The 21,407-nt window shown below is 31.8% G+C and overlaps 1 protein-coding gene across 2 annotated transcripts in view; it reads right to left on the bottom strand.

Annotated features, from left to right (window-relative positions):
• Window positions 1-21,407, bottom strand: part of LOC127708808 (glutamate receptor ionotropic, NMDA 2B-like) — a 66,227-nt gene that overhangs the window by 31,154 nt on the left and 13,666 nt on the right. For both annotated transcript variants that reach the window (XM_052213934.1, XM_052213933.1), the window contains exons 2-3: window positions 6,100-6,655; window positions 3,527-3,729 (exon numbers count right to left, since the gene is read on the bottom strand). In XM_052213934.1, the coding sequence (XP_052069894.1) occupies window positions 3,527-3,729; window positions 6,100-6,513 (617 nt within the window). In that variant the 5' untranslated portion in view covers window positions 6,514-6,655. The remainder of the gene's footprint in view (window positions 1-3,526; window positions 3,730-6,099; window positions 6,656-21,407) is intronic.

Here is a 21,407-nt window from a genome sequence, read left to right as displayed (position 1 = left end):
TGCTTTTATATAGAATTTCAAGTTTTTTTTTCGCAAGGTCCAAGCAGATCTAAAAATTGTGTACCTTAATTGTAAATAAATTACTGGTCAAGAAATGTGTTGATGCATAAGTGTTATGCTTAACTTTTCTCCTTTTAAATAACACATTACATGAATTTTTTACAAACGATTTTGTTTTAGTTACTTATAGTAAAGAATATTAGATTAAAATATGTTTACTTGAAATATATTTGATGTCGTTTGGGGTATAGGTTCGGAAACATCATGAATATAGACAATATTAGTTAAGAGCATGCATATCTAACACTATCGACGCTTGCGGTCATGCGGTCTTGTTCCTTTTGGAGTTCATGCGATTCCCTTAGTTTCTGTTCGAATTCGTTACCTTGATTTGTCTCTCCCTAATCGATATATAAGATTTGAAAATCGGTATACTACTGTCGCCTTAATTTACCGATGAGCAGGAGGAAGACAGCAACACAGCAACATGTGGTTTCAGACGTTCGTATTTGATTATTCAGGGATAAACCGAACTTATCCTAGGATTAATCAAAGTTAACTTATTTATGTATAATCTACCAGTGTATCAATGAGTTGTGATACTATTCTACAAAAGACAGTATTTAAAGATCAACTATCATAATTTTGCTGTCGAAAGTTGAGTAATCTGGCAATCATTCAGATAAGTCTTTGAAATCGCAAAATAACTATTCCCATTTCTTGTATTTCTGTTTATGTAAATAAGTGAAATCAGCTACTTAGGGTTTATTCAATAGACATACATTCCCCATTTCCATTCTCAATTTTATACAAGTTTTAACATACATAATTTCATGTTTTACGTATACTAACTTGAAAATCATACATCCTTCACAAAATACCTTGCAACAAAACAATATCCAGTTTTTAAAATTGAATATCCAAAAAAATTACTTCAATCTTAATACTTTTATTTATACAGTTTTACCAAATACTCAATCGGAGCCGTTATCGTTGCAAACAAAGAGTCAAAACCAGGATTTTGCTTTCAATCAAGTCATAGTTTCTTGCAGTATTTTAACAATTGTTTTGTATCAACGGTAAGTGTTCTCAAAGAAAACATCTCTTTTAGACTTTAAATGATAAAATTAGGCCAAGAAAGTGAAATATTGTCATAAAGAAACATTTGGTAAATAACCTGTCGAAATTTAACGTTACCTTAGACGCATAAAACTCATCGTATATACCAGGCTCATAATATAATACGCCAGACACGCGTTTCGTCTACTTAAGACTAATCAGATGATGCTCAAAACAATAAAATTGGAAAGCCAATTCATCTACGAAGGAATGGAGAAGTTAAAACCTAAACTTTTCAAAAAGAGTTCCAAATGTGGCCCGTTTTATTAATTTTATTTCAAATTCTGCAAATTTAATTTCCTTGTTTCAATTTTTTTTTTTTATAATCTAAATATAATAGAGCATTTGTATGAACAATTGATGAGTAGATTGAATATTCTAACGGAAAACTATATCGTAACATTGTGAATTGCAATTCTTGTTTAGGAGAAGACTATATAGCACTAGAAGTTTTGTGGCAATTAAACAAAGATTTCAATTTTCCAATAACGTTTTCCTAGATAGAATCTTACGATAATTGGTAATATCTCCCATTGAAAACAAAAATATAACTTGCATAAGAATAAGACCTCAACTCAGAAAAGTGAGAAAACGATTTCTAATCTAATTTCTGAAACCGATCTGCATCAAACTGTATACTTATAAACTTAAATAACCGTCATCAGGAACGTTCAAAACCAAATTTAAGAGAAAAAACACAAAAACAATAAAAAAATAAAACCCTAATGGCCTATAGGGAACTGCCGCATTGCATCCTTCATATCATTTGCGAACATAAAATTGTTCTCCTATTTGTGACATTTTTACCTATTGTGTCTGTTTGTTTTGTTCACACATCGTTGTAAATATATTGGAATTTGATGCGACTGTCATAAAAGTGAGAGGTTTAGCGCTTTAAAACCAGGTTTAATCCACCATTTTCTACATAAGAAAATGCCTGTACCAAGTCAGGAATATGACAGTTGTTGTCCATTCCTTTGATGTGTTTGTGCTTTTGATTTTGCCATTTGATTAGGGACTTTCCGTTTCGGATTTTCCTCGGAGTTCAGTATTTTTGTGATTTAACTTTTTAAAAACGAAATGGAGTAAAGTAGGAATACAAATATCATATCAATGTGTTTGTTCATTACCACACGGTATCAGTTGTTAAATTATTTTGTAAACATGGTAAGCAAACTTAAAGAAAAACTTAATCGTGTTCTGTTATATGTCAATTACTTAAAAGCACATTGTACGTTTTCATATTTTGAAAGTCTCAATTATGCATTTTGAATATTTCTTAAAACAGAAACATGTAAATTTCAGTACTTATTCGCATGTGCCATCAACAAAGTATTAAATGAATATCTTTTCACCTCTTGTTTGTTTTAATATTGACATGCTCTTAAAACGAAAGACATATAACCAAAGAGTAGGTTTATTTTGTTGATTCACATTGAGTTGCCTCCATTCCTCAATATCGCTGCTGGTGATTACTTTTTGCTGGTATTCCAGTTGTTCGAATGTCTACATTTTACGGTTTTGTTATCGCGAACTTTGATCTTAAGATACCAAAATAGTCATCTGATCTGTTTATTTCCCGACCGAGTCTTACTGCGTAGCGTAGTATTGTGGATAAGTCTTGCTTCGCAGGCGGTTGGTGCATACAAAGCAGAATATGCTTCTCCTGTCGACAAACCTGGTTGTACTCCTTTTTAAATATTTTTCGATTCCCTCAGATATTCTCACTTAATTTGATATTCAAAAGGATTTTTTTTTTTTAGATTTGAGAAACATCGATGTTCTTCTGTTGCCTTATGGTGTTCCAAACTTTCTTATTCGGCATATCATGATAATAAGATTAACAAAACTGCCGATGTTTAATATTACAACCGCAATATATTCTGTGCACAGACGCCCTATATTTGATGTTAGGGCTAACAATAAACTCAATATAACAGAGAAAATTAACGGCATGATGTAAGCTACTAACATTAAACGAAATATACTATATTATTTTAAAAGAATAGTTGTACGTTTTATTTCATATATTATGAAGATTTCTTTCTAACATGAGCAAAATTGTACGAAATGAGGTTTACATACTTTTGAACTGACATGATGTATAGCAAACCTTTCTGAAATTGTCTGTTTATAAATATAGAAATGATTAATAAACTAAGGTTGTATCTTCCTCAGGCAAAGTTGACCTCAGATGGATTTGGCTAGTATTTTAGGTCCTTTTTGGTCATATACCTCTTCAACTGTTTCGGTTCTTATACATCCTTTTTGCTTTCACCTATTTGCTTTGGGTGTTTATGATGAAGGTGAATCCAGAAAAGAGCTTCGGACACATGAAATTTATAAAGTGTTGTTTCATTTTTATATAAAGCAAAAGCAAAATAATTTCGCTACATGAAACACCTACCTTGATAGACGTGTTATATGGCCATTTTCGTTGTGTTCTTTTACCAATAACTCGATGGAATTAAAAAAATCTAAATACTGTACAGATGTAGTTGAGATGATTGTAAACGATGTCCAGTTGTATCGTAGTAATAAATTAACCATGGCGTTACTCTCGTGTGATATTGTTGGTGCCATCTGTAGGATATGAGTGTTCTTCGCTTCCTACAATAATCATGTTATTAAAACTACATTTCATTATATTAATGTAGTATTCTAAGATACTTTAAAGTGATAGAATGGTATCAAAACAGTATCTTATTTTCAGTTCACTTATAAAGTAGAAATATGTTTTAATAAAAATGAAAAGCAAGATCAGAGTCTCAAGTTTTAATTACTTCCCTCACGAGTGACCGTAAAATCATTGTACTACGACTTACTTACTTGCCTAAAGAATGAACAGGTCAGAGTTATCAGAATCGTGTGACTTAATTACTTACCTCAAGAGTAAAGGAATAATTAGAGTCCAATGACTTAATTACCTGAAGAGTGAACGACAGATCAACGTACTTAGAATCCCATGGATCACTTGCCAACCTCATGGTTCCACAAATTGATAAAAAAAATATGAATATTGCCTCATGACTTGTTTCCTACATGAAGAGTGTACGGGAGCTCAGTTTCCAAGGACTGAGTTACTCATCTTACGAATGAACGGCAGATCATAGTCTCACTGTTACTCAACAATCTGTAGGGTAAACGGTAGATTAGTCCCACGACTTAACTGAACGGCAGATTACACTCTCAGGAATTTAAATCGCTTAACAGAAGATTGAACGGCTTACCAATTTCTTTCCCTAGACTTTATTACTAACTTTAAGAATGAACTGCAGACCAAAGTCCCACAGTTAAGCATTTACCTGAAGAGTAAACCTTAAAAAGTGAACGGAAGATCAGAAGCTCCATGACACAATTTATCACATAAAGAGTGAACGGCAGTTCAATCCCATGACTTCATTTCAGAGACCACCTGATTAAAGTACCCAAACTTCGGTGACTTTTAAAATTACTTGAAGTGAACAATAGGTTTTCACGACCTTTAAATTTCAACCTTTAGAATGAACGCCAGATCATATTCTCATGAATTAATCAATAATATGAAGAGTTTACGGTAGATTGATCTAACGAATTATTCCTAACCTGAAGAATGAACTGGAGATAAGGTTCCCACGACTTAGTTACTACGTGATACAACTTTCAACCTAAAGAGTGAATTTCAAATCAGTCCCACGACGAAGAGTTAATAGAATATCAGATCAACGACTTACCTGAGAGTGGGTAGAAGATCAGATCAACGACTTAATTGAGAATGGATAGAAAAGAGGGACGAAAGATACCAGAGGGACAGTCAAACTCATAGATCGAAAACAAACTGACAACGCCATGGCCAAAAATAAAAAGACAAACAGACAAATAATAGTACAGACGACACAACATAGAAAACTAAAGACTAAGCAACACGAACCCTACCAAAAAATTGGGGGTGATCTCAGGTGCTCTGGAAGGGTAAGCAGATCCTGCTCCACATGTGGCACCCGTCGTGTTGCTTATGTTATTACAAATCCGGTAAATAGTTTAATTCGGTAGGTCACATTCGTGAAAAGGGAAGGGTATTGTAGTTACGACATAAGGAACATATCCGATATCATCTGTGAAACGGTTATTCCATAACGGTCAACCAACTCGTGATGGCGTCCGTAAAATTGACGAAGGGATGATTTCAACTTCACCATTTGGAACTCTTGGTTTAATAGCTTTCTTGTGAGCAGCAATCCTCTATCAAGGAAATCATGATAGGAAATACAAGCCCGGGAATATCGTATCAATTGGGAGATATATACTCCGTATGCAGGCGCTGCTGGAATGTTGCTACATAGAAATGGAAAGTTCACAATTGGGAAGCTGGAATCATCTCTTTTGTCGTAAAGTTTTGTTTTCAAGCGACCCTCATTGTCAATTTCTAGATGTAAGTCAAGATATGAGGCAGACTTAACTGTATCTGTAGTATCCTATATCTCTAGTTCGATGGGATAGATTCGTTCAACATAGTCACCAAATGTTGTATCATTTAGTGAGAGAACATCATCTATATAGCGGAACGTAAAGTTAAAGGATATTGCTAACTTATTATCTTTCTTCCTAAGAAGTTCCTGTATGAAGTCAGCCTCATAATAATAAAGAAACAAGTCGGCAAGAAGAGGGGCACAATTGGTTCCCATTGGAATTCCGACAGTCTGTTGAAAAACACGTCCTCCAAACGTAACAAATATGTTGTCAATCAAGAAATCAAGCATAGAAGATCAGATCAACGACTTACCTGAGAGTGGATAAAAGATAAGATCAACGACTTATCTGAGAGTGGATAGAAGGTCAGATCAACGACTTACCTGAGTGTGAATAAAAGATCAGATCAACGACTTACCTGAGAGTGGATAAAAAATCAAATCAACGACTTACCTCAGAGTGGATACAAGATCAGATCAACGACTTACCTGAGAGTGAACGACAGAACAATCCAAGGAAATAATTACTAACCTGTAAAGCTAATGATAGATCAGGGTCCCATGATATAAATGGATATCCAAGATCCTGTGTTAAACTCATGACGTAATCTCCAGCAGAAAAACCTTTATCTGGGTTTATATTCAAAAACATAACTGTATTGATCTTTTTGGGGAAAATGTCTTCACAAAATATTTTCAAAATTTCGTCTGGATTTTCATTATGTAGAAATTTGCCTACAACTTTGAAGTCATAGATTCCTCTTATGTTCTTGCCCAATAGAAAACTTTCTTTTGTAACTTTCTGTGGAAGTTTATTATATTGACGACTATATGGAACTATGACTAAAAATTCAACGTCTATCAAACTGTGCGACGTCACAGGAAATAATCCTAATATGAACAAAACGGTTGTTGTGAAGATGTTACATAAGTAAGGTATGTTCATGTTGTCAGCAGTCTGTTTATGTACGGATCACGTATTCTGACCTCGTATAAACGTGATCAACTTTATTATCATAGTGCATAGTCTGTAGGCAATCTGTCACCACGCTGTGATATACATCATGAAGCTTTTGTTACAACAACATCTAAAAGAAAAATAGATATTAAAATACATTATCAAAATTATTACAGATAATTGTCGATTTTTAATCAAGCAATCGTTACGGACACAGAAGGAAAAAAAAACACTTGTTATTTGAAAAATGATATCATTAGATAGAACTGTTCCAATAGTAGAGAGTTTCGAGTGTTTTCTTTAAGTAACTTTATCATTCCTTAGAAATAATTTAACCACAGGATGTTTCTCCATCTAAATTACCAATTACAGAAAGGGTTAGAGATAGCAAGAGGACAATCAAAAACCATTACGTGAAGAAAAAGAGGCGACTCCACGACCAAAAACATAAACAACCAAAACATGCCATCAGCGGACCACAGGAAGCTAATGATTGAACAAAACGAACCCTATCAAAAACATTTTTGACCTCGGGTGCTCTTGAAGAGTAGGCAATTTACTATTGCAGAAGTGGCATCCGTTTCATATTCTTTATGCTCAATGAAATAAACTTTATCTATATTATATAATCAAACAATCAACATATTAAATATAAGTTTTTACACCGATATTTGACAAAGAATTTATTTCATTGATTGAAAAAAAGGATACATCTGGTATTGGGAAATGTATTCATATCGCATAAATCGCAATACAGTAATCAAACTCTTATGCATATTTGTTACATATCTATATGGTAACATGCAACAATGTTCGACAATACTACATAGAAATGCTATGTGAAAGGACAGAAACAAAAAATAAACAGGAATTTAAACGGTCATGTGCCAAGTTGGACTTTTAGGAACTTCCCGCTAAGTAAAAGGACAAGTTGATGTGATGATGTATATAGAAACCAAACAAAGGTACAGGTACAGGTACAGCTAGTACAGGAAATGATTCACTATCATCTACACCGGCATCTCATAATCTGATTTGTATGCACGTTGTGTAATATATGATGATACTAAATATATATTGCAGTTGTTGCCAATTTCATCACTGTGACTTGATATTGTTTGCCTCATTGCACCATACTTGGAAACAGACGCTTTGCTTGTACGTTTCATTGAGTGACGTATTCAATTTCTTACAAAAATGATTTTAGGGAGAGGACATAACTAACATTGCTATCAATATCATATGCTCAACAAATTACGGGATAAAGTATCAAAAAGTAAAATAACAAAATTTTGGCATTTTGGACTTTCCATGTTCCCCTAAATTACGGTAGATTAAGTGGTGTTGGCTTTGTTGAAAGTATATAAGAACAAAAATTGTTTCAGTCTAGCAAAAAGTAAAATAACAAAAATACCGAACTCCAAGGAAAATTCAAACGGAAATTCCCTTATTAAATGGCAAAATCATAAGCTCAAACACATCAAACGAATGGAAAACAACTGTTATATTTATGACTTAGTACAGGCATTTCCTCATGTAGAAAATAGTTGCTAAACCCTGGTTTTATAGCTAGCTAAACCTCTCACTTGTATGACAGTCGCATAAAATTCCATTATATTGACAACAATGTGTGAACAAAACAAACAGATATAATAGGTAAAAATGTCAAAAATTGATGTACAGCATTCAACATTGTGTTATAATCTTGATCACTATAAAAACAAACAACTGTGTCAACAAAGAAAAACAAAATGGCATAAATAAAGGCAACAGTAGTATACCGCTGTTCGAAACACATAAATCGATAGAGATAAAAACAAATCCGGGTTACAAACTAAAACTGAGGGAAACGCATCAAATATAAGAGGAGAACAACGACACAACAAAAACACAACATAAAGACACTCTATAGACAAAGCACATAAGCAAAAATGAAAGACAAGAATACAAAACAAAAATGACTATAGCACAATAACATAATGGCGGGATGTATAAATACCGAGCCACGCCAAACGGATATTACCAAAAATAGACTAAACAGTAAAGGTAAACAATGTACAAAGACAAATCAAAAGTCCACTATAACACGTAATTAAGATGCTAAACAACGTCAGTACCTAGAATCTATACTTCAAAACCATCATGTATTATTTGTGAAGTTGATACGGAATATTTATCAACAAGGTCTTAACTGTAAAAACAGGAACGGAGAACGAAAGACGAGCTCCTTAAGTAAAGTGGTTCCTAAAAAAAACCGGCATTCGTGTATAAAAACAGTTTAATAGTGTGCAAGTCGATCCAAAACGTCAAAATCGCGCAATAAGCCAAAATAATAAAAATGACACAAGAATCTAGATCCTCATGGATGTTCTGTTAAAACATTTATTTAAAAGAATATTTCAATAACAGGTCTGTAAATAACCTTTTTTATGTTTTTCGGTCTTTTGTTTTGTTTTGTTTTTCTTTCTCTTTTAACAAACAGTAACATAAAAACTCGAATACTTTTTTCTAAATATTGGAACTAAATTGCAGTTGATTTTTCTTCCGGTGACCGTTTTTTTCTTAAATGTGCATTAACTGTCAAATTCATGTTCACCGATAAGACTCAAATTCTCATATTTGATTCACAATATACTAAAATGTTTATCAAAATTACACAAAGTCATAAATAAACAATTAAAATGCATAGTCTCCTTATCAGAAATTCCTGTGTATTTTAGACTAAGACACCATCTAATTAACAAACGGGATGACCCCTAAGGATGCCGATGGTCATTTGACCCGATATAAACATAAATGTAAATATAAATTGACAGACAAGCTCGTGCAATCGTATAGTGACGATTTTCTAGGTCTGTTTGGTTTCGTGTCATAGATTTAAAGGATAGGTAAATCATCGTTTTACCTGTATAAGATCTTTTTTTTTTTCTTTTTTTTTGGGGTGGGGGGCGAATCAGTTTAAGAAATGCTTCTTCCTAGTAGCTCCCTTGTTTCACTTTTCAATGTTGATATTCTTTTCGTTTTAATAACTGAATTCGAACTTGCTTTACACATTGACTCGCAAGCCAATAAAACATCAGCATTGTTTTCGGCTTATTATGACAAAATTGGACTCAAACTGTTTCATTATAGCGAAATGATATAATTTCAATATTCCGCTTTTAGAAATTTTTGAAACAAAAAAATATCTTATCTTGATTTTTTTTTTTACATCACAGTTTATGTCCCAATAAAATACCCAGACATGCATTTAATCTAGAAAAAATTATGAGACATGAGGTTTAGGTTACAGTGTGCTCCAAAGTATAGTATCTCCTTTAAATTATAACAATGCGAAAATATTTTTTCGAACTTTTCTTGTGAATTTATACTTTGTTTTCATTTTGCGTGCGTTTAAAAAAGAAAACTGGCAATGGCCTTAAAACATAGCAAATTCAATTAATTTCCTTGGTATCATAAGAGGCTATGCTATAACCGACTACTTTTCCATGTCCGAATACGTGCGTTTTCCAACACTATAAACGCAGGTTTAACAGGTTTTAAAGCCAGAATTAATGTAATAAGCGTTTCATTAAGTTTGAAAGCATGCTGGGAAATCAGTTAATTGTTTCAACCCTGCCTCAGCCTCTGCTACGAAAATGTAATTACTTAGGCACACTTAGTCAATTTATTCTTTACATTATTACATAATTAATATGACTTGCTCCTGGACTTATTTCTCTGCCTTGTATAAAATATTTAAGTTACAAAGTTAATTGTAAATCCAGAAATGATCATAGTGTTATATAAATATTTTGCCTATCAGAGATTAAGCATCGATTTTTACTATAATACAAGTAATTATAGTCTGAGTGAAGAGTTCTTCTAAAACCCTCATCTTACGCCTCGTTTATACATTTTGTTATATTGATATTTTATAGTAAAAGATGTAATTCAATTTATTGGAAAGAAAAACTTCAAACTAACTCATCAAATACCATGACATAATGTTTAACTCAATTTTTGTTGATTCCCATTTTGACGTCACTTTTATACCGTTATTTCTCCTTTATATGATTAAACCCGTCTGTATTTGATCAATCAGTACCAATTGGTAAAGTTGAAACCGTAGCATAGATGTAAAAGATTAATTTGCTGACATTGTGCCGCTCAATTTGCTCTTCTGTACTACAAAATTGAAAACAAGATTTGTTTAACAAAAACCAATTTAAACAACCATGTCCTGTTATAAATCGCTAAAAATAACACTCTTAAAGATATTTGCGTTTTTCTATTAGGCATAGTTATTAAACAATCATTATGATTATAGGCAGGAAAAATTACTGAACTATATTTTATTACTATATGGATAAAACAGTTACAGTCTCAGTCTAGAAGATATTTAATTATAAGTTCTCATTCGATAATAAGTTAGGTTCGTTTTAAAAAACGATATCATCGTTAATCTTTAACATAGAGATGATGATACACTTTAAATACAATCACAATTTATATAACAAAGGCAATTGCTCTTGAAAGATTATTTTCAGATCAGTAATTAGTGATTTTAATCTGAATTTTATGGTCCAAGTGAACACAAAATTCAATGATGTAGAATTGGTCTAGCAAACATTCCTTATCCGGAAACAAAAATGTGACAAACGAACAAAATCAAAATGAAGAGGTAGATGAACGTATAAGTACACCTAACTCGTGTTAGATTTATAAAATGAAATGATGTATTTGTTAAAGATCAATTATATCTATGGTACTACAAAACATCTTTTCTTTCTTAAAACAATATGAAAAAATTAATTCGTCCTAGTTTAGTCTATTTACTAGAGTGATCATCAATCATATGGGAGAATGGTGCAATCAAACTTGTCTGAGTTGTCGTTTCAAACCAAAATGTTTAAGTACCTACTAAATTGATTGAGTGTTTCAAGAGTTCTTCTATGGAATCTATTAACCTTCAAAGCCTTGAAAATGAAGATTGATACTTATTTTAATTGATATATCATATAACCTTGAATGGTCACAAACCCTGAAAGTATGATATTATCTTACAATCGTCTTGAAATAAGTAAGGTTTCTAATCTGTTGTTGAATTGGAGATTGCAACTTCATGATAATTTCATAGCCCGATTTAGGTAGAGTGTGTATATTCTGCTGGTTGCGGGTTGCGGGTTGCGGGTTGTGATCTAATAAGTCAGTTGAACAATAAGGAGGGAAGAAAAAAAATCACCAAAACACTGTATATACTTGTAAAAGGTTCTATTTGTGAAACTTCGAAAAATTGTGTAAGAATGTGTACTATTATTAATAAACTTTTAGTGATTTATTGCTAGTCATTCATTATACCAATATATCAGAAAATAAATACAAAATATCAAAACCAAAAATATCACTTAATATAGAATTGATAAAAAGTAAAAATTGTTAACCAACTAGGCCAGTGCTCTAGAAAAAGCACACAAGCAATGACACTATTTAAAGTGTACAAAAAAAAACTTTTCAGGAAGAAATTACATAATTTTCTTAAAATTTCCCTGAATTAAGTGTGATAATGAAAATAATGATCATACATGAACAGAATTTTTTTAATAATTCAAGTAATTTAAAAGTGTCCAAAGATTGCTAAGATTTTATCTTACTATGATCCTAGATCATCTCATATTAGATCTATATTTGCCATACATTTGGCATACAGACCTTAAACTATTTATGTGCAATAACACATTGCTTTGTGTTGTTATATATTGTTATATTAAAGATATATTATCATTTTTCTTCCTATTTGTTTGTGTTTCTTTTTCTCCTTTTCTTTAGATAAAACATGATTTTAATTGAAACCATTAGATAATTAGACAGATTTACCAAATTTTTAAGGTCAGAAATTTATTGTGTGAATCGAACCATCTAATTTTAGGATGGATTTATTGGTTTTAGAGACAGATTCTTCAGACTAAATTTTATATAACAAGTTTGATTGTTTCAAATGAAGGATTTATATCCTTCTGTCCAAACTCATTAAATTAAAGCAAAGGAGGTGTAAATTGAATAGTTATGTGCAATTCAGCATCCCTTTGCATACATATAAAAAAGACCTTTCATCCTTTTTTTTTTATAAAAATGAAATAATTTTATAAAGTACTAAAACTTAAAGAAAAAGAAGCCATAGCAAGTGAATACAAAGTATCTTTGCAAGAAAGAAAAGAAAAGTTATCGCATAAGTCAATAGTTATGTTTACAATTATATATGATTGCAATCACCAATTGCAGTCAGCAGGGTTTAAGAACATCCGTTGTTCGACCTGTTAGTCAAATGCGTTTTGTTTAAATATACTTTTTCACTCTTTTGGTCTTTTGGAAAATGTTGTTTGTGCTGTATTTAGACCCCTCTAGTAAGAAATTTGTTTTGCATGTACACGTATAAAAATTGTGGTTTTTATCCAACGCAATCATAGGTTTGAACGTTGTTTTCAATTTAGGTTCATATAATATATATATATAAGTACGTCTGAACCAGTGACAACTCTACAACAGATTTATCCATGACACCAAATCGCCTGCACTGTATCCGACGCGCTAGACCACACGACCACCTAGGCTTCATAATAATAAAGCTTTCGGTGGCCGGATGTTACCTTTCCTCGTCAGTTTTAATCTAGCGTCGTAATACAGTACATGATATATAAGGCATGAAGATGGAATTGTTAGACGAGTTATATATATATATATATATATATATATATATATATAAACAAATCTAAATTGAAAACAACGTTCAAACCTATGATTGCGTTGGATAAAAACCGCAATTATTATACGTGTGCATGCAAAACAAATTTCTTGGTAGAGGGGTCTAAATACAGCACAAACAACATTTTCCAAATATATATATATTGTATATTTTATATAATATATATTGTCAGATACAATTGGTTTAAGTTCAAAATTCACTATTTTAATGTTTCATTGTTATGGTCAGTCAATATGTCTTAATAAACTGGAGAAACAAATAAAGGTTTAAAACAAAATAAAATAATGTATATTTTTTTTCCAAATTTGTGATAATTTAACAAATAAAAAAAACAGAAATACTTATTTTTTTTATTTTCATCATCAGGACAAAAGTCATCTTCTTTTAATATTCTTTCAATTATTTTTAACAAAATTTGATAGTTTTTTCATTTCTTTCCCTTTTTCTTTAACCAATTTGCATTAAAGTTTGGCGAATTGTTTATATCTATTGACGATTTATATATATTTTGGATTTTACATTTCCGAGTGATGTGGTTTTATTCATTAAAAAGGGGGGGGGGGGGTGTTTCCAGTTTTCGGACAATAACTCAAGAATGCTTTGAGCAGTTTTCATGATACTTTGTTGACTGGTTTATATCTATTGAAATAACCTCCCTTCAGTTTTTCAAATTTTCTGATATGACATTGAGAAGTTGTGGAACTTTATTCATTGAAAAAGCGACAGGCGTATCATGCGCTCATGGCACAGCTCTTCATTAACTTTTAACCTGTAAAGGAAAATTAGTATTTAGATTTTTATGTAACTTTGTAATTTAATGAAAAAGAGCAGCCCGCAACCCGCAACCCGCAAAATAGTGATACTGGATTTAGGTAATACTGATGATTTTGAAGGGCATTCTTCTACCAAAATCTTTATACAGGTTTTCCACTCAACATATGTGCAAAAACATGAGAAATAAACAAATATAGCTTCGTAAAATATCCCAAACAAATAAGAAAACGAATAGTGTAAAAAAGTAAAATTTCGAGTGCATGATGGCTTCCATTTGGACACTCCTGCTGTCGCTCTTTTATTAGTTTTGAGATTGAGATCGTTAACTATTATGTTCGTCTGTTTGAAAATAATTCAAATGACAACGGTGAGCGCCCTTCATATTTAACATGCTTATATTCATATTTCTAATCAATTTTTGTACAATTGGTAACAATATTACTCATAAATATGCTCATTTGCTCTTTCACAACGAGGGCTCATAGACACTGTAATTTTGACCTTTTTTGATGGTTTTTATGCTTTCACGCCTGTTATTTTTATAACGTTCATAAATCTTAATCTCGAGCTCACCTTATTCCAGAAACGTGTGTCGTACTAACAGAAATCGTACAATTGTCAGGGGCCAAATGATAGCTCTTACTCATTATACATCTTACTTAATTTTGACACCCTAATATTATTACGTGGCATATTTGTGCAAAATGGTTCTTAGAAGAATTTTCACGTTCTATACTTTTATAAGACTAGCCTTATCTTTTATAAATGTAAGGAGATACAACTGACATTTCATAGATTCAAAAGTCCATATACTAATGTGATTGTGGACTCAATTATTATTTTTTAACCAGAACTGTTTTTGGATTTATCAAATCAAACCTCAATGGACTTCCGACTCTTTAAATGCTATTGTAGAAATTAAAGTGTTCAAACTGAATATGCCATGTGTTGTCTAAGTATCAAAATGATATATTATGATTTGAATGCATACATTGACTTTATATTTTAAGGGGTCCAGTTGCAACATTTCAAACAAGTTAATTAAACTCGTGTAGAAATTTTTACACTTAGTAGCATTATGGAAACACTTATATTCGTTCACTATGTATTAAATGGTTCCTAAAGCACAACATGAATTTTGCCGATTTATATGTTTATTGAGACTGTCTAGTGAGCATTCATCCTCCCAACCTCAACATAATAAATAAGATTGAGAATGGAAATGGGGAATGTGTCAAAGAGACAACAATCCGACCAAAGAGCAGAAAAAATGCATTCCAACGAACCTTGGGTAATATTAATAACAGTATTAATGTGTTCCTCTTATTTTAATGGTTTTATATCATGATGGGTTTTTAAGTTTCCTTAGCAAATATGTATGCCGCCATTTCATCATATCATTATCTATCTATTATTTCAGTGGAACCAACATCAATATTTTCTACTAACACTTTGCAAATGCAATGAAAGTCAACTATTTCTGCAGTTAAACTATGTGGATACTCACGATTTATTTTTATACAGGAAAAGCATTGAGTTATTATTTTGTAACACCTTTGATATAATACGAAATCCTTTTTTGAAGAAACAAAGCAATGAACAAAAACTTAATAACGATGTTGGAACTTAACAAATCATTTTTACGAATTAAACAATAAATTCCAAGAGAATGTTATATATCTCTCACGGGTACAATCTTGATAAAACATTGTAAAACAATTAACACTAGTTCAGACTACATTTACACATTAGACTTCATCAGTTCTAAATGATGAATATATCAAATCTATTCCCAAAAGCTTAACAAATAATTATTAGGTAATCAAAGCAAAATATATTTTACAGATAAATACAGAATAATTTACGAGAACCAAACAGGCACTACTTCTTTACTCACTAACCACTGCCATCTGACTCCTCAGTGTTTTAACTTCTAATTTAGACTCATCAGTACAGCTTCTTGAATACGCTCATCTTTTTTACACTTATTCTGGTTTAAAAAGAAATGTTCTAAATGACTGTATTAATGAAAATTAATTTCCGAGATGTCCGTTACCATAAGAACTAAAGCATACTTTGATTAGATACTTACCCTTTGTACATCTCAACATCAAAAAACCTAACTAAGTAATTGCATCATAGCTAACTCATGTTTACTGCTCCACGTCGGAACCTTTATTTTTTATTATTCTTTTATTATCATTTCTTTATGTTTCTTCTTCTTATGATGACAATATAAAACAAGGAAATGAGATATGATTGCAAATGAGAAACCATCCAAAAGAGTTTAAATGAAGCAGATTTACGAAACTATAGGTTACCGAATGTCCTTCATTAATGAGCAAAACCCACATCAAATAGTGAGCGATAAAAGACCTTGACATGGCAAATTGTGAAACAGTTCAAACTAAAAAGCAAGGGCCTGATTTATGACAAAACAATAAACGTCAAATAAATATGATAGGCAGCAACCAACGACAACCACTGAATTACTGATTTGAAACAGGTCCAATCTAATTAAAATATAGATCTCTGATTTCGTTATCCTCTTATATATACGAGCACGCGAGTTAATATAGGTCTGAATTTTAATCAGATTGAAACAGGTCTAGATTAAATGTAGTGGGGTTAAACATGTTCGTTGGTACTCAACTCTCTCATAACCTCATGACAGTGGTGTAACGACACAACATAAAAGCAAACTAGAAAAATCAGTTGGAAATCAAATATTTCTTCTGCATACTATATGTCAAAAAAAATAGTGAGACATCGTAAATTGTCCTCTTTTGGGAGTAACTAACTCCAGTAATCCTGAAGAACGTTGCAAATGGTTAACAATGTCTAAACAAAGAATTAGCAATTAATAACAAAAGTCATACCATTATTTTCAATATTGGTGTCCGAGCAATGAATTTAAACAGGATTCTCCTGAAATTCTGGAAGGCGGCTTTATCTTTAACATTGAATAATCTAGCAGTTAATCGGCCCAAATTTGTTTTCTCCCTTTAATATTTTTAAAGGGAAATATTCTACAAGTTTATGCGCAATAATTTTGCTGAGATTAAACACTCCAGCAACTGTCAAGATAATGGACAGTAACAAAAATATGATTCTATTTATATGCATTGGTTATTTCCAGTATTTCCTTAGGAAATTGTTTCATTGACCTGAGATATGCTACATATATTTCATTGTCCTATGGTGGATGTAACATTGAATGAGCCAGATGCTCCAAGAAACAGGAATCGCTCATCTGGTAAAATATTCTAAATTGATATTAACATAAAAATAAGGACAAATTATCCATTATTTTTTATGTATTGCTGATGTTCTTTCTAAGTATTATTCTAGTTCTAATGAATGAGCAAAAATGCTAAAATCGTCATTTAGGACAATTATTTACTTTAGCATTTTGTAGATCTTGTATTGTTGATCATGTTTGCTGTGTCCAGTTTCTGTCTACTACAGTTTTAAATTTAATAGGTTAACATGTTAAAAGATGTCAAAAATAATCACTTAAGGGTAACAAATCCTGTAAGGAACAGACTAATGGTTGCAATCATTTCACGTTATAGAAGATCTTTTATTGCTAATCTTTTTTTGCTGTTTACATTTTATGTATGTCTATTATACTTTTCGGGATGAAAGCAAAAATGCTATAATTAGTCAAAAACTGGTCATTCTTGTGTAAAAACAAGCATTCGAAGCTACATTAGTAGATATGAAAACACAATATTTATTTGTCTATGATAAAATGGAATTAATGTTTATCAAATATTGTCTTATAGTTTCAGATAATAAAACAAAGTGAATTGAGCGTTTTATATTCAGCAGGAAGTACTTAAATGTTCCGATTTAGTTGAGTTCATAGTTTATTTTGGATCCCTTCTTAGCCATTAAAATTATATTTAACGTCTACCTATTACGAGGCCTTCTACACTGACAAAAGTGAATCAGTTTGATTTTCAGCAGAATTTAAAAAAAGGAAGGAGTGAACATCTCAATTTTTTACAGACAATTCTATAGAAGGACGGGGTGACAAAAAGTGGGACAGTAATTACATGTTAATGCAAAGCAGAAGTCTATTCCTTACATCGATTGCATGCCTCCTCCGTCAGTGTTATACATTTATATGATAGCAGGAATTACCAAAATTGTGTGACCACACCAAGCAGTCCATAAAAAAGGACAAACAACAACGAACAACACAAAATATCTGAAAGTATTCTCAAATCACAAATTCGTCCATAGCCTGAATGTGTAGAATCTTTATAATAGAGATTTTTTGAAATCATCATTCGTAGTATTAAATCATTTTCAAAATATTAACCTTAAGTATAGAAAAGAAAGCTGATAATTACAGAGGCTTGAGTCAAAGAAGTTTCAACAAATAGAGCCCGTTTCTTTTGAAAGACAACAACAATGGGTTCCTTTTTAAAGCTGTATGCATATTTTTTCTACAATTGAAAAATGTATCAGTTCGTCGTTACGTATGGTAAGTTGCATACTTTTCTTCGAAACGGCCATAAAAACTTCCGACATAAGATAAAATTTTATAAAAGTTATGGGAGTGAGAAAAGAATACTTATTTCATTTTCCCTAAAAATTAGGTTTCATGAATATTTTTGTGTGAAAACTACCGACAATCATGTAGTAGCATTTGAAAGGCTATTTATAGGATATTACTTGACCACTGTGGCGGCAATCTAACACCATAAGGATCAAGCTTGTTGAAAAAAAGATCTTTTAAAAAAGTTACCACAAACGACGGACGACGACAGACGCCAAGTGATGACAAAAGACGGGAATTCTTTTATAGATCCATATTTTAAATGAATTATACAATTTGTTATTGCTCTAAAAGCAATTATTTCAGGCGAAAATGTTATTACGCGTTTCTCGTTTCATTCCCCATGAGAACATACACTGTTATTTTAAGAAATCGTATCTATAAAATTGCTAAATAAAACTAATGGTTCTATCTTAAATTGTTATTCTTGCTCTTTATCATCAGACAAAGAGTGCTTGTTTCGAATATGTTAATAAGTGAAAATACTTTACCGAATTTAGTATACGACTAGACCTTCTATTGAAATAATTGAAACCTATTCATCTGCAATATTGAATCTGTTCATAAACTTATCGTATTCTCTTTCCTATTTAAAATGTCTTTGTTTCAAATGAAGAGTTACTTTTATCACTTTATATTTTATATTGCTATCTAAAATCATAATAGTTCATTCTCTAAAGCTAGCATCTATTGATTTTGTAATTTTAATGCTAATTTAAAAGGGGGGATGCCGTCTAACATCTTAATATTTCTTGTAAATGTTACACTTTGGTATTGTTTATTGTTTATTTGTGTATGTATTTAGTAGCAATCCGATTGTTTGGATTTCATACTAATAAAATATCTTATTTCATCTTATCTTATCTCATCTTATTATACCAGTAATGAATTAAGACTGGAAAAGTACCGAAGCAACAAAGTAAAAATGACAATAGTCTCGGAGACAAAAACAACAAAATCCTAGACATGCTGACGTAGAACAATAGAATGCTCTTCAAACGAGAGCTTTGGCAACACAATTTTTCGGAGTGATAGTCAATGCTCCGATTGTATGATTTACTCGTTGTTTTGAACAAGAGGTAAAGCAAAAAGTAAATTGACACAAACATTTTTAAACAGTAAATACAAAAAGAAGAAGATGTGCCATGAACTAAAGGATACAATTGTGGGAAATAACATGACTGGTCCCATATACGTGTCAAGTGTGCATAATATTGCTGCTTAGACGAGAATGAAACTATGATGCGAAAGTCGGCCCTTTTGTCATAGATTTTAGTACTGTATGTGAAATCCGGTGTATAACTTCAAGTAAAAAGCTGTATAAAGACAGCGAAAGCTGTACAGTTTCTACTTTCATCTCCAACTCTGGTGGCTATATCAATTGAATCAAATCAGAACATTATAGATTAGTAATGTAGAGATGATTTCCAATATATGTAAAAAAAAAAAAAAAAAACGAAAGATACTAAGTGGACATTAAAAACTTACATGTCGAAGAAAAACAGACAATGCCATGGCAAAAAAAGAAAAAGTATGAAAAGACGAGCAAGTCCTAGAAACACCACAAAACACTAAATGTAAGCGCCTAACCTCTTGGCATTTCTCTGTCTTTTATAGGTAAATGTATGAACGCAGACTCGTAAGCATATACAGGAATCGAAAAGGGAAACAATTGGTGTCCTTTCTAGTCCCATAATTTATTAATATATTGGCCCTCAATTGAATAAAAATGTTTTCAGCAAAAATTCGAGCCTACTGATTCTCTGTTCTTCTTTAGAAATTATTTAGCTTGTGTTTGCAATATTTACATTTTGTTAGTGACTGGTGAAAAGGTATGATAGTAAGACGACACTAGTTTACGGTGTTTAAATCTCTCGTTAATCGATTTTAAAGAAATCAATGTGACAAAAAAAAACTGATGGTATTGCATGATCTCCAAAAGGAGCGAGACCGAGGGTGTTCACAGGGTACGCATCTACTGCTATGGATGCATCACCCACCATGCTAAACTATATTCAGTTAAAATATCACAATCAGTAAATAACATATCATACGATTATACTGAAAATTTAAGACCTCGAAAACATGTTGCTAGTGAGTTGAGACACCGGTACATCGTAATTCGTGATAGTGACCGTGAAACTTATGTAGGGTCAATTTCAGTCGTTCTTCCTCATAACTCTGTATGAGCAGTTATTGCGTAAGGAGCACATCACTGTTAAAGAAGTCCGCATAGTGTAGACATACACAATCGTAAAGTATTAACTTGGATATTAAGCAGAGTGTAGACATACACAATCGTAAAGTATTAACTGGGATATTTAGCAGAGTGTAGACATACACAATCGTAAAGTATTAACTGGGATATTAAGCAGAGTTTTAACATACACAATCGCAAAGTATTAACTGGGATATTAAGCAGAGTGTAGACATACACAATCGTAAAGTATTAACTGGGATATTTAGCAGAGGGTAGACATACACAATCGTAAAGTATTAACTGGGATATTTAGCAGAGTGTAGACATACACAATCGTTAAGTATTAACTGGGATATTTAGCAGAGTGTAGACATACACAATCGTAAAGTGTTAACTGGGATATTTAGCAGAGTGTAGACATACACAATCGTTAAGTATTAACTGGGATATTTAGCATAGTGTAGACATACACAATCGTAAAGTATTAACTGGGATATTTAGCAGAGGGTAGACATACATAATCGTAAAGTATTAACTGAGATATTTAGCATAGTGTAGACATACACAATCGTAAAGTATTAACTGGGATATTTAGC

This window comes from Mytilus californianus, unplaced genomic scaffold (assembly GCF_021869535.1).
Source record: "Mytilus californianus isolate M0D057914Y unplaced genomic scaffold, xbMytCali1.0.p SCAF_7, whole genome shotgun sequence".
Taxonomy (NCBI): Eukaryota; Metazoa; Mollusca; class Bivalvia; order Mytilida; family Mytilidae; genus Mytilus; species Mytilus californianus.
This window is presented reverse-complemented; position numbering and strand designations above follow the sequence as displayed.